The sequence below is a fragment of the Odocoileus virginianus genome, chromosome 11, assembly GCF_023699985.2.
Source record: "Odocoileus virginianus isolate 20LAN1187 ecotype Illinois chromosome 11, Ovbor_1.2, whole genome shotgun sequence".
NCBI classification, from domain to species: domain Eukaryota; kingdom Metazoa; phylum Chordata; class Mammalia; order Artiodactyla; family Cervidae; genus Odocoileus; species Odocoileus virginianus.
Genome location: NC_069684.1, coordinates 42,159,069 through 42,174,529, shown reverse-complemented (window position 1 = coordinate 42,174,529; position 15,461 = coordinate 42,159,069). Strand labels below are relative to the sequence as shown.

Below are 15,461 nucleotides of genomic sequence, written 5' to 3'. Positions count from 1 at the left end.
CAACCAAAGATAGAGAAGCTTTACACAGTCAGCAAAAACAAGACCTGGAGCTGACTGTGGGTCAAATCATGATCTCCTTATTGTCAAATTCAGACTTAAATTGAACAAAATAGGAAAAACCACTAGATCATCAGGTATGACCTAAATCAAATCCCTTACGATTATACAGTTGAAGTGACAAACAGATTCAAGGAATTAGATCTAGTAGACACAGTGCCTGAAGAATCATGGACGGAGGTTTGTGATATTGTACAGAAGGCAGTGATCAAGACCATACCCAAGAAAAAGAAATTCAAAAAGGCAAAATGGTTGTGTGAGGAGGCCTTACAAATAGCTGTGAAAAGAAAAGAAATGAAAGGCAAAGGAGAAAAGGAAATATATACCCATTTGATTACAGAGTTCGAATGAATAGCAAAGAGAGATAAGAAAGCCTTCCTCAGTGATCAATGCAAAGAAATAGAGGAAACCAACAGAATGGGAAAGACTAGAGATGTCTTCAAGAAAATTAGAGATACCAAGGGAACATTTCATGCAAAGATGGGCACAGTAAAGGACAGAAATGGTATGGACCTAACAGAAGCAGAAGATATTAAGAAGAGGTGGCAAGAATACACAGAAGAACTGTACAAAAAAGATCTTCACGACCCAGATAATCATGATGGTCACTCACCTAGAGCCAGACATCCTGAAATGCAAAGTCAAGTGGGCCTTAGGGAGCATTACTACAAACAAAGCTAGTGGAGGTGATGGGATTCCAGTTGAGCTGTTTCAAATCCTACAAGATGATGCTGTGAAAGTGCTGCATTCAATATGCCAGCAAATTTGGAAAACTCAGCAGTGGCCACAGGACTGGAAAAGGTCAGTTTTCACTGCAATCCCCAAAAAAGGCAATGCCAAAGAATGCTCAAACTACTGCACAATCATGTCTTCAGTATTTAATTATTACTAGTTATAGTTAATAGATAAGTTAAATAATAGTAAATAACAGGTAAACATTTTGGAGGGAAAATAAGATAGACAACAGGAATCATATATATTATTTAAAAGTGAAGATAGCACACAAAAAACGGCCACAGAAATATATTAATAGTGCCACTGTTACCTGTTGTTTAGTTGCTCAGTCATGTCTGATTCTTTGCCACCCCATGGACTGTAGCCCGCCAGGCTCCTCTGTCCATGGGATTTCCCAGGCAAGAACACTGGAGTGGGTTGCCATTCCCTTCTCAAGGGATTTTCCTGATCCAGGAATGGAACCTGTGTTTTCTGCTTGCTGCATAACAAACCATCAAAATGTATTGGCTTAAAACCACAAACAGTTTCTCAAGATCCTCTAGGTCGGCAGGGGACCGGTTTCAGCTGGGATGGGTCACAAAGCTGGGGCAGCGAGGCTTCTCTTTCCTTCAGGCCTCAAGAGCTGGAGCAGGCAAGGAGATGGATTCTCCCCTAAAGCCTCCACAAAGAAATGCAGCCTTGCCTGCCAACACCTTGATTTAAGCCTGATGAGATCTGTGATGGACTTCTCATCTACAAAACTAAGATAATAAATTTGTACTGTTCAAGCAACTGACTTTGTAGTAATTTGTTATGTCTTCAATAAAAGACTCCAGAGGAAAAAAACTGAAGAGGAAAAAACACCACCAACAAAAAATGACATGAATAAAAAATAAAAAGCAGGAAAGCAGTAAAATACTAGACATATGTACAAAAATACAAGTACAACACATGTAAATGTACATACACTAGTCTTCAGTTCAGTTCAATGGCTCAGTCATGCCCAACTCTTTGTGACTCCATGGGCCCCAGCACGCCAGGCCTCCCTGTCCATCACCAACTCCTGGAATTGACCCAAACTCATGTCCATTGAGTCGGTGATGCCATCCAACCATCTAATCTTGTCGTCCCCTTCTCATCCTGCCTTCAATCTTTCCCAACATCAGCGTCTTTTCCAATGAGTCAACTCTTCACATCAGATGGCCAAAGTATTGGTGTTTTAGCCTCAACAACAGTCCTTCCAATGAACACTCGGGACTTATCTCCTTTAGGATGGACTGGTTGGATCTCCTTGCAGTCCAAGGGACTCTCAAGAGGTTTCTCCAGCACCACAGTTCAAAAGCATCAATTTTTCGGCACTTAGTTTTCTTTATAGTCCAACTCTCACATCCTTACATTACTACTGGAAAAACCATAGCCTTGACTAGATGTACCTTTGTTGGCAAAGTAATGTCTCTGCATTTTAATATGCTATCTATGTTGGTCATAACTTTCCTTCCAAGGAGTAAGCGTCTTTTAATTTCATGGCTGCAATCACCATCTGCAGTGATTTTGGAGTCCAAAAAAATAGTCAGCCACTGTTTCCCATCTATTTGCCATGAAGTGATGGGACCAGATGCCAAGATTTTCGTTTTCTGAATGTTGAACTTTAAGCCAACTTTTTCACTCTCCTCCTTCAATTTCATCAAGAGGCTCTTTAGTTCTTCTTCACTTTCTGCCATAAGGGTGGTGTCATATGCATATCTGAGGTTATTGATATTTCTCCCAGCAATCTTGATTCCAGCTTGTGCTTCATCCAGCCCAGCGTTTTTCATGATGTACTTTTCATATAAGTTAAATCAGCAGGGTGACAATATATAGCCTTGACGTACTCCTTTTCCTATTTGGAACCAGTCTGTTGTTCCATGTCCACTTCTAACTGTTGCTTCCTGACCTGCATATAGGTTTCTCAAGAGGCAGGTCAGGTGGTCTGGTAGTCCCATCTCTTGAAGAATTCCCCACAGCTTATTGTGATCAACACAGTCAAAGGCTTTGGCATAGTCAATAAAGCAGAAATAGATGTTTTTCTGGAACTCTCTTGCTCTTTTGATGACCCAACGGATGTTGGCTATTATATCTCTGGTTCCTCTTCCATTTCTAAAACCAGCTTGAACATCTGGAAGTTCATGGTTCACATATTGCTGAAGCCTGGCTTGCAGAATTTTGAGCATTACTTTGCTAGCATGTGAGATGAGTGCAATTGTGTAGTAGTCTGAACATTCTTTGGTATTGCCTTTCTTTGGGATTGGAATGAAAACTGACCTTTTCCAGTCCTGTGGCCACGCTGAGTTTTCCAAATTTGCTGGCATATTGAATGCAGCACTTTCACAGCATCATCTTGTAGGATTTGAAACAGCTCAACTGGAATCCCATCACCTCCACTAGCTTTGTTTGTAGTAATGCTCCCTAAGGCCCACTTGACTTTGCATTCCAGGATGTCTGGCTCTAGGTGAGTGATCACACCATCATGATTATCTGGGTCATGAAGATCTTTTTTGTACAGTTCTTCTGTGTATTCTTGCCACCTCTTCTTAATATCTTCTGCTTCTGTTAGGTCCATACCATTTCTGTCCTTTATTGTGCCCATCGTTGCACGAAATATTCCCTTGGTATCTCTAATTTTCTTGAAGACATCTCTAGTTTTCCTATTCTGTTGGTTTCCTCTATTTCTTTGCATTGATCACTGAGGAAGGCTTTCTTATCTCTCTTTGCTATTCATTCGAACTCTGTAATCAAATGGGTATATATTTCCTTTTCTCCTTTGCCTTTCATTTCTTTTCTTTTCACAGCTATTAGTAAGGCCTCCTCAGACAGCCATTTTGCTTTTTTGAATTTCTTTTTCTTGTTGATGGTCTTGATCCCTGTCTACTGTACAGTGTCATGAACCTCCGTCCATAGTTCACAGGTACTCCGCCTTGCTAGGCACTCGGCCTTACATACTAGTCTTACCAGTGAAAATTTAGAGGTCTTCAGGCAGAACATTTTTTAAGGAGCTGCATTCTGTTTATAAGAGATATATCTAGAATATAACTTAACAAAGCTGAAAGTAAAGTGATGGTAAAAAGACATCAACAAAAAATATATTATCAATCAAACCTATTCTTGAGAAAGACAGTGAAGGCTCCCCCTCCCTGGCCCTGGTCTCCTTCTACCTTCTAAGCCAACAATGGAGACTAGGTCCTTCTCACACTGGTCTCACTCTGGTTCTCTGCAGCCAGTTAAGGTTCTCTGGTTTCATGGGCGCCTGTGATTACCCTGCGCCTATGGGGATGATCCAGAATCATTTCCCCATCTCAAGGCCTGTAATCGTAATCCAATCTACAATGACTCTTTGTAAGGTTGTTGGGCTGCACCCACAGGCCTGTAAGCCTTGTAGTCAGTTGCCAGGCCTCAAGACAGAAGAAAGAGCCAGAGAAACCAACAGAGATCTCAGTGGTTTAATGGATGAGGCACTTACATGTCTGAAGCAGGGTTCTGGAGCAACATCTCACCGTGTAGGGCAGACAGTGGGCAGGATAGAGCAAAGTCCTTTGCTATTCAGGGTAGAGGGAAGCTACTATTTACACGGGGAATTGACATCAGGTGGGTTCACCAGTTACCAGGGGCTAATTAACCCTTATAATTAAGAGAACTGGATAGCCATGTGAGTGAAGCAGGCAGGAAGAAAATCTCAACCACTCTCAGAGGTGACTTATACTAGACAGCCAAAACCAGTACTTTACTTTGATTTACATCTGGCACCTACATCAGTGCTCCATCAGTTCAAAATTAGGAGGAGAATGAGACTAACTGAACCCAAGAGATGACAAGAAGACTGTATGATGTCTTTACATGTGAACAGTAAAACTATAAAACATCAATTCATTGCTTAGTCACTCAGTCATGTATGACTCTCTGTGGCCCCATGGACTGCAGCCTGCCAGGCTCCTCTGTCCATGGAATTTTCCAGGCAAGAATACTGGAACAGGTTGATATTTCCTACTCCAGGGGATCTTCCCAACCCAGGGACTGAACTGGAATCTCTTGGATCTCCTGCATTGACAGGCAGATTCTTTACCAGCAGGGCCACAGGGAAGCCCACCAATTCATTACCATACAAAATGTAAACCAAATACTCTTAAAAAAAAAAAAAGAAAAAATTTTAAAAAGACAAAACTGGAAACAAAACAATTTAAAAAATCAAATACTCTGACTCACTGACAACTAATAACATCCATTTGATTTGAGGAGTTTTATAAAGGGAACAAGTTAAAAATTAGCTAAGGGAGTAGATCTTTCATTAAGTTCTCTTACGACAAAAGAAAAATCAATGCAAAATATAGTAAGAGGGAGGGAGGGAAGTTTTGAAGGTGATAAATAAATTTATATCCTTGATTGTGGTAATGGTTTCACAGGTTTATACTTATCTCCAAACTCCAAAGTTGTGTTAAATATTTACAGGTTTTTGTTTGTCCATTATACCTCAATACAGAGATTTTGAAAAAGAGAATAGAAATGTGAATCAAATGTCAGATTTCTACAGTTAAGAGAAATTAGAAAGCTGAGGCCAGTTTGTGAGCTAAACTTGAATTATATAGAATAGAATTATCTTGCTAAGCGCCTCACAATTAGCAGACAGGCACCACGAGGTCAGCTTTACGCCTCCCTCTCCACTGGGCTTTACTCCAGAGAGAAAGGAGCTGAGTATGATAAATATAATAGGGGTGAAATTAGTTCATAAATTCTCCTTGACACTACGTAAAACTCAGAGCTAGGCTAAGTTACAATTTTATATAGAAAATATTTCCATGGGACCTTGATAGACATGAATATGTTTCTCCATATGCCTATGTCTTTGGTCATGTCAATGAAACAATGTATTTTTCTAAAAACTCTTTAATTCTGAAGAAGCTTATTTAAGTCACCCAAAAAACTGCTGGATTTAACCCACCTGCAGTTAGGAAAGAATCCGAAGACAAAATGACAAGACAATTTTAGTCAGTAAAAATATAATACTGCACATATTTTAATTAAGTATATTTAGAAAGCCTAAATATTTAAAATCTGCCCTCCTATTCTTCTACTCCTAATTTTATTTATTTTGGGGGGGGTTTCATTTATTTTTATTAGTTGGAGGCTAATTACTTTACAATATTGCAGTGGGTTTTGTAATACATTGACATGAATCAGCCATGGATTTACATGTATTCCCCATCCCGATCCCCCCTCCCACCTCCCTCTCCACCCGATTCCTCTGGGTCTTCCCAGTGCACCAGCCCGAGCACTTGTCTCATGCATCCAACCTGCTCGGGCCTGTGCACTCCTATTTTTAAATCAGTCCATTCAATAATATTTACCTACATATTAATTAGAGGTTTAATAGAAAGAGAATGAGTTTTAAAGTCAAACATGACAAGATTTACTCGTTTCCCTTTTCTTTGTAGCTGTGTGACTATGGCCAAGTGACTGAACTCTTCTGTAAAAGGGAGACAACATTCACTGTAGAAAAATCAGAGGTTATACATAACATATAATAATTGCTATAGATTTTACTTTGATTGGGTCATACTATTAACCCTGTCTCCATCATTTACCTATTTTTGCTAGTTTAAATGAAAACTTGAAGTAGTCATGAACTGAGATGCCTACCACAGTGATTGGCATATAGCATGTGCTTAGGAAATTTAAGTTATAAATATTTATTTCTTGTAAATAAAGGAATTGTGGTTGATGCTTCCTTAACCCCATAGACTTTTATTAGTAAATCTCATAATAATGAGATTCCAATTTATCTAACACTCTATCTTCTTTTTTTTTCCCTATTTCGAGTTGTCCTGGGAATCTTTTATTTATTTATTTTTTTTTTTATGAATCATTCACCATCTCACTGATCCATCACCACCTGTGTACTAACACTACAATGGGCATCAAAGCACCTCCAGAATCATAAAGAGTTTTTAAAAAGTTACAGAAAGAATATTACTATGAGGGGACTCATATGTTAGGTAATCAGCTATTATTTGGGTGGCAAATCTCAAAAAATAGTTTGACAGATTTTTTTTTCATGTAGAATTAAATAGTTTTTTGAGCTTTTTATACGGATAGCCTTAACTTCCACCAGTGATCCCTATTCTTCATTACTGCAACAATCACTTCACAAATACAAAGAATCCCTCAAGTCAGCATAAGAGCACATAATATAAGCCACAGAAACCAGAGCCTGGAAAGATGATTAAAGAATGAAAATTCCACTTCAAATACAGTTCATGCTAGACTCAGAAAGCTGCAAACTCATAAATGCAGAGATTAAAAATTACAATGCCATTTTAGTAATGTTTTCTGGATAGCCTAATTTTCAGCTACAACTCCAACTTGTTCTCTCTCTCTTCTAAATCAAAACTGAGGAAAAGTCAGAATGGCAAATGTAGCTTTGACAAACAGTGAAGAGAGAAGACCAGATAGACACCACGCTACAGCTTCTCCACGTCACGGGAAGAGCAACACGCATGGGAGGGAGAGGAGAAGGCGGGGAAGCAGCCAGCCAGAAGCTCTTCCTCCAGACACAACTGTTTTCAAAGATGTATCATTCATTCAATACATTTTGTGGGGCAGCTCCTGTGAATACTTGTTTCAGGCACAATACAATGAACTTTTGGGAGGCAACTGTGATCCCAAGATAGATTAAATTTCTTTGTATCACAATGTTTTTGTACATTTTTTTCTTTTTAAAATACATATTCTGTCTTCAATCCATCAGTTGATATTTATCAGATATCTGCGAATAAAACTCAAAAATAGACAATTTATATTAAAAGCAATCTTGTCGTGCTGGAGAAGACTCTTGCAGTTCCTTGGACTGCAAGGAGATCAAAGCAGTCCATCCTAAAGGAAATCAGTCCTGAATATTCATTCGAAGGACTGATGCTGAAGCTGAAGCTCTAATACTTTGGCCACCTGATGTGAAGAGCCAACTCACTGAAAAGGACCTGATGCTGGGAAAGACTAAGAGCAGGAGGAGAAGGGGGCGACAGAGGATGAGATGGTTGGATGGCATCACTGACTCAATGGACATGAATTTGAGCAAACTCCAGGAGACAGTGAAGGACAAGGTAGCCTGGTATGCTGCAGTCCATGGGGTCGCAAAGAGTCGGACACAACTTAGCGACTGAACATAGCAAGACAAAAACATCTTTGTCAATTAGATCAATGGCCATCATTTGAAAATGGGGGGAATGAAAAAAAGGAAAGAGTAGATAATAAATTTTACATTGTTATTAAATGATTCGTTTACCTAACACAGATAAGGTGCTTGTAATGTGTGAGTAGATATGCCAGGTGCCACAGGAGAAAAAAATCTGAATTGAGACAGAAAGAAGACAACCATTTTGCAGGTCTTACTCATTCTCCTGTAATTAAATTCTCCCCTTCTTGATTCATACAGACACTGGACTTTAATCTTGCCTCTACTCTGCGATCTTCAGCAAGTTACCTAACGTCTATAAGCCTCAACTTCTTCATCTACAGAGTGGAATCAATAATAATATTATTAGCCTTTGTATTTAGGTTGTTGTGGGGCTTAAACAAATGATGCACAGAAATCATTTTAACACAATGTCTGATATAAAAACAGCTAACAGATATTAATACTTTCTTCTGAGTTTCCATTGAGCTTATGGCACTCACTACTTTTGCCCCATAAACCAAGACTTAAAGTGTCAGCTCCCAATTAGAAGAATGATGAGGGTGTATATAAAAGATTTGCATTTTTCCCTCCAGAAAATAATCACAGTCTAAGTGATAAATAATACCATGGGTATCACTTTATTATCTAAGTGAGGAAAAAATTACAGAATCTGCTCCACAGAATTCTAAAAATGTCCTAACACTGAATTGGATCACTGAAAAATACTTATACTATAAAAAACACAGGAGAGAAACAAGAAATTCGAATTTGGTACCAAGACAGACAAAATGTTCTAAGAATTTTAAAAAAGATTACATAATAGTTTTCTTACTTTTCTTTCCTACTGCCCAGTTGGCGAGCTGTGTATTGATCTCCATAGTCAAGCAGCACCAGTTGTCGAGAAAAGATGTTCACTTTGTTGCCTATAAATAAATCTTCCAGGTGAAGGTCTTCATATTTTGTCCGCTTTAAAAAGGTGCGATGATTCTTTACATCATGCTGGAATCAAAAACAATACAATAAAACAAATCATTGTCAGCAGGGAATGTTAACCTTATTACAAACTAGAAGTAAAGTTATTAATTCTGCTTTATTAAACTTAAGTTACATATTGTTTCATTTTTGCTACAAGTAATAATTTCTTTTATAACATGCATTTCCTAGTCTAATCCAGTAATAACATAAAAATTACAAATTTAATACTTTTAAACACTGAATAGAAATTTTTGTTTATTTCCAAATCATGGTAGCAAATTAGTGCCTCCAAGATGCCAAATTTCTCCTTTCTTGCCTACACAAAATCCCAATACCAGATAGGTCAGCCTGCAAAAGGGACTGTCAGGAAAGGGACACAAAGAAATAAGCAGGATCTCTTGGCTCAAGCTTCTACAATCTGACTTTTTGTAGTGGTAACAGCATTCAACAATGGTGACATTTATGACTGTGATAATCTTCATCTACAACCACTTGACTATTGATTAATACAAAACATGAATAATCCTACTTCAGTTTTCTGAGAAAATAATTTCTATTAAAAAATAAAGGCACAAAGTATTGTAGTAGAATTATAATATGAAAAATTTTTTAAATTTCCCAAATAAAAATAATGTATTTTTTCTTTCAGTTTTGTTGAGATATGATTCATATATAAGTTTAAAGGAGTAAGGCATAATGATCTGACTCACATACACCATGAAGAGATGACCACAAAAATTCCATGAACATTCATCATCTCACATAGACACAACTAGAAAAAAAGCCAATCCTATTCCTCCCCCAATCCCACCTTAACTCCGTTTGCCAACTTTTAAGCAAAGAAAGGCTCATTTACCATTTCAACAGATCCATCCCCGGGGTAAAATAAAAGCTCATAACGTCGAAATAGTGAAGCATTTGGATCAAACCACTCTGCGATGAAAACGAATCTCTCACTATGATTCTGCAAAGAAAAAAGAATTTTAACAATAACATACAAAATATAAGCCCTCTTATAAAAATCCTATGAATTGAAAGAATGACCAAATATTTGCAATGAACAAATCAGCTATTATAATACTTTTTAATAATTGAATAATTCTGGTTTTCAACAATATGACAGCTATCAACACATCCTTAGAAATATTTCCCTCTAATTTCTTATTAAATATCCTTTGATATCTCAGAGTTGACTTATGATCTTAATACTTCACAGCCATCCAATCATCCTAGGTAAACTGACACTTTTTTAGAACATGAGCTCCTTATCTGACAACTGTGAAAATTCAGTACCTCTCCATAAAGTTCTAATTGTTCTAAGTTTAAGACTCCAGCAGTATTAGAATATTGTTGTCATTCAGATTATAGCAAGCATCTTTTCTCTCCTTAGTAATTTCATATGATAGTATCTTTTTATAGAAATAGTGGGAGAATGTGTTAGTCTAGGTCCCCCGAGAGGCAGACAAGATGCCAAGACAGAATTAAACATTCAGGAATCTTATTCCTGTAAGAGAAATTCTGTGTGGAAATTCCTAACAGAGGAAATAGGGAGGGATCCAGGGAAAGCAGACAGACCACAGTACACAGTTGACCCTGAGTTGAAGGAGAAAGAGAAGAAAGGCTAGGGGGAACTCTTGTGGATTACTCTACAATCTGAGAAAGGTTCAGCAAGACATCAGGCAGTGCTCGAGCCAGATAGCCCTCAGAGAGTTCCCTGACTTCCAGGGATGGATGGGCCTGTTTTAGCATCCCTGCTTCTCTCAGCCAAGGGCTGGGAGCCCCTGGAAAACAGGTCCTAAACACAAAAGCAGCAGTAGATTTCAGAGCACAGGAACTAAGGCCCTTTGGTCATTTCAGCGCCCTCTAGATGAAGATCTGTGAGGTGTATACAATGAAACATAAGTCAAAGAAGGCCCTCTTTCCTTGACTATTAGGATTTCCCATCACACGCTATAATAGCTTAGCCCCTAAAGGTCCTTCATCACAATAAGCAAATGAGGACATAAGGAAGAAAGGAATATAAGGGTTTTGTTACTAAGTCTAGATGTAGCATCTGATTCTCTGGTTAGTGTATATAGATGGGTTTCTTTTATATTAATAATTCACTTATAAATTCTAATAATAGTATGTCTAGCTGTATTTATGATCATACTCATAAGCTATAATAGAGGCACTTTTTAAGACACTATTTTATTTTTCCCACAATGATCCAGAAAGACACATTTAAATAACATGTAGTAGTCAAGAGAAACAAAAAGATAAAATAAGAGATACACTATTGTCTTAAGACAAGTCTTTCATTATTTTTCATATGAATCCTTATAAATACAGCATTTTATTTTTATTTTTTAATATGACTGCTTAAAATGTAGGTTTCATTGTGTATTCTAGTATTATGCTCTCCTTTCAATACAAAATTTAAATAGTAGTAGTTTATCAAAAGCCTTACTGTCTATATTAAAATATCCATTTGTTCAAAAGCATGACTGAAATATTGCCTTCATTAAAATAGGTAAAATTATGAAACAAAAGAAATGAGAAGACATGTAATTGAAGGTGAGGCAAATGAAAAACCAGTGAGACTTGGCAGTTCCATTTATCCAGGCAGCCTTAACCACAAAACCTGCCAATCACACGCTTTAATTCTATGCCAGATGGTAGAATTTTTCATGATTCATTATTCAGAAAACAGCTTTAATACAAAGAAAGTAAACTGAGGAAGTACTGTTTCTGGCTAATAACGCAGCTTATGACTAATCACTGCTACTTTCCAAGGACAACCAGAAAAGTGGGATATTAAAAAAAAGGGGGGGGGATCTATCTGATGACATTGGAGAGCACCTAAGACAGCCAGATTTGATAATCTAAGATTCAGAAAGAAAGGAAGCTCACTGAGGTGAGCACAGTACTTTTTATGCTGCTTTTACCTGAGGACACGTGCTGAGACTCAAGTCAAGCTGGACAAGAGATGGAGAAGCCCAAGAAGCTGACAGAGGAAGGCTATCTAGAGGCAGAGAAGCTAGCAGAGATTTTGACAAGGTCATGGGGATAAGTAGACAGATATTGGAATTTGAGCCTACCAAACCAGCCAAAACTGGAGGGGCAAAGATCCTAGAGAAAATGAAATCATAGAGAAGTGAGCTCAAGCCTGTGCTTGTTCAACAGAGCTTACAGTAGCAAGCATCACAGTGACAGGGGGAGGAAAACTGAGAATTCAATCCTGTCAAAGATAAGACTACTAATAAACCATTCAGCCTTTCTGTTGTGTCTCCTGGAGCATCACACTCCAGGAGCATGGGTAAACTAAAGGTAAACTAATACTAACAAAATTTGAAACAAGTTTTGTATTCACGCAATCCTTAGCCCTTAATCATGCTGAAGTGGTATTTCCTCCATTCTAGCTGCCTGAATCTCCAGAAATAGAAATATAGGTTTTCCTATGTAATGTCAAGCATTCAAAGGTAAACTACAAGATATACCAAAAAAGAAGACCAACAGGAAAAAAGAGACAATAGAAAGAAATCCATGAATGCCCTAGCTATCAGACAAATTTTTAAAAATAAATATGAAAAATATATGTCAAGGTTAATAATTTCACCAAAGAACCAAAATCTACTTTTTTAATCAATCAGAAATTAAAGAATGAAAAGCAACTGTGCACAGCATTCTGTAACTAAGAAAATTACCCTTCAAAAGGTGAAGGTGAAATAAAGATATTTTCAGACAAGTAAAAACAGAAAATTTATTGCCACTGGAAGTTCTGAAAGAAAACGGTTCAAGATGATTCAAGAAATAGACTGAAAAACAATGGAAATATAAGTATGTGGGTAAATCTAAATAAATAATGCATATATAAAATTACAATAATGTCTTGTGGTATATAAAATAAGTAGAATTTGAATGCAGGTCAATAAGAATATAAAGAGAGTGAGGGGAAGACAATAGTCTTTAAATTATGTGAAGCAAAAAAAAAAAGTATCTCCTACATCAGCTGCTCAATCTTTTCTCAAATTCCAGTGAACATCAGTGAAGAGAACATCTCTTAAGACAATCAGCACACAAACTAGAGACATTCTGTTCAATTTTTTACCCTCTGTTCTGTTAGAATGACTTTTCTTCATCTCCTAGTGCTCAGACAACAGGAAAACAATTCTCAAAATATTCAGTAAATCAGTGCCATTCAAACTTTAAGACACTAATAATAACCATTAATCATGACAACAACAATAATAATTTTTAGAATACCTACTAAGTAGCAGGTTGTTTACATACACTATCTCTTTTCAGTCTCATGACAGACAATGTAAGTTGACAGAAATAGGGATACTATTTCATGGACAAGAAAGTAAAGCTGAGATAATTGGAACACTGGTCCAAGGTTACACAACAAAAAATGAGTAAGTCAGCACTCAAACTTTTGTCTGAAGACAAAACCCATATTTTGTCCCATTAAACTGCATCACCTACCTAAAATGATACAAAAGTCAGTGTTAAAGGAAGTATTCGCTCACTGGGCCTAAACTAATGGTGAACTTAAATATTTAACTACTCCTCTATGTAAAGTTAAATAATTCTGTTTCAAGGTCAATTTTGTAACATTTAACGATCATGTAGGAGAAAGGGAATAGATTATTATAAAATAGGATGAGAAAATCAAATTGTTCCCTGTGACATTTAACATACTTAACAAAGTATCTCATTTCAATTACATCCCAATTCCAGAATCTTAAGAAAGCAAGTTAGTGAGGTGTGCCCTTACAAAATACCAAAAAAAACCTTAAATGTAGAACTACATTTTAAAACCCATAAAACATTCATATGGAAATGTAAGAGACATAGCTAAAACAGTTTCAAAAATGAAAAACAAAGTTCAAAGACTCACATTTTCTATTTTCAAAATGTATTGCAAAGCTACAGTAATCAAGACAGTATACTATTGGCATAGAATAGATACAGGTTAATCTAAGAGGAGAGAGTCCAGAAATAAGCTCATACATATCTGATCAACTGATTTTCATCAAGGGCACCAAGACCATTCAAATGGGGAAACAGTAGTCTTTCAACTAATAGTGCAGGGACAACTTGATATCATAGACGAGAAAAATTACATTGTATCCCTACCTCACTCTATATACAAAAATTACCTCAAAATGGATCACAGACTAAACACCAAGAGCTAAGCTAGAAAAACCACTGGAAGGAAACATTTGTGACTTTGGGTTAGGCAATGGTTTCTTAGATAAGACACCAAAAGCACAAGTGATCAAAAATACAGAAGAACAGCAAAAACACAGATAATTTGGACTCTACATCATCAAGGGAGCAAAAGGACAAGCCACCGAACTGGAGAAAATACTCACAAATTATATATCTGATCAGGGAGGGTCTAGCATCCAGAATGTACCAAGAATTTTTACTCAATAATAAAAGACAACCCAGTTACAAAATGGACAAAGGATCTGAGTAGACATTTTCCCAAAGAAGATATCAAAAGATACACAAAGAGCCAATAACCCTATGAAAAGATGCTCAATACCACTAGCTATTAGGGAAATGGAAATCAAAACTGCAATGAGATAGTACCTCACACACACCTAAATGGCTATAATAAAGATATACAATAACAAATGTTGGTGAGGATGTAGAGAAAATGAAACATATATTTTGCTGGTAGAAATGTAAAATGATAGTTACTCTGAAAAACAATTTGGCAATTCCTCAAAATGTTTACCTGCAATGAGGGAGACCTGGGTTTGATCTCTGGGTTGGGAAGATCCCCTGGAAGAGGGCATGACAACCCACTCCAGTATTCTTGCCTGGAGAATCCCCACGGACTGAGGAGCCTGGTGGGCTACAGTCCACAGGGTCACAAAGAGTTGGACCTAACTAAGCACAGCATAGCAGCAAAATGTTAAACACAGAGTCATATATGACCCAGCAATTCCACTCCTGGATACAAACCCAAGAGAAATGAAAATATAGTATATACCCATACAAAACCTCTTGAAGTGTTGACATATAGTTTCACAATAGCACCTACGTACAAAGAAAAAAACAGATCATGATCTCTCAAAAAATTAGCTCATTCCTTCACCTATAACTGTGATTTGCCTCAATGAGACTGTTAAAAAAACTATATATGAATAATGGAACTTCTATTATAGAAGAAAAAAGCAACAAGCAAGCACTGTTTTTCTATGAAAAAAAGGTTTATCATGCCAAGTAAAAATTATATCCAAATTTGATTTAACCTTAAACTTTGCAGTAGGAAATGTTTATTTCCTACAGTAAAAAGATGTCTAGAGATGTAACAGTGATACACCTGGACTTGGCAGAGAGCAATGACACATGTGAACATCCCATTCAGGCTGGCCTTTTAACTAGTTGCCTCATTACACACACATACCCACACACACACGAGCACTCACCCACAACCCACACACCTAAACACCTTACATTTTAAATTTTAAGAATTTTATTTTCAGCTAAGTAGAGCCAAATCTAGCAAAGAACT

General features: G+C 37.1%; 1 protein-coding gene across 3 annotated transcripts in view; it reads right to left on the bottom strand.

The window, feature by feature from the left end:
• Nucleotides 1-15,461, bottom strand: part of NME7 (NME/NM23 family member 7) — a 232,121-nt gene that overhangs the window by 181,153 nt on the left and 35,507 nt on the right. For all 3 annotated transcript variants that reach the window (XM_020874155.2, XM_020874156.2, XM_070474350.1), the window contains 2 exons: nucleotides 9,804-9,911; nucleotides 8,805-8,971 (listed from right to left, as the gene is read on the bottom strand). In XM_020874155.2, coding sequence (XP_020729814.2) covers nucleotides 8,805-8,971; nucleotides 9,804-9,911 — 275 coding nt within the window. The remainder of the gene's footprint in view (nucleotides 1-8,804; nucleotides 8,972-9,803; nucleotides 9,912-15,461) is intronic.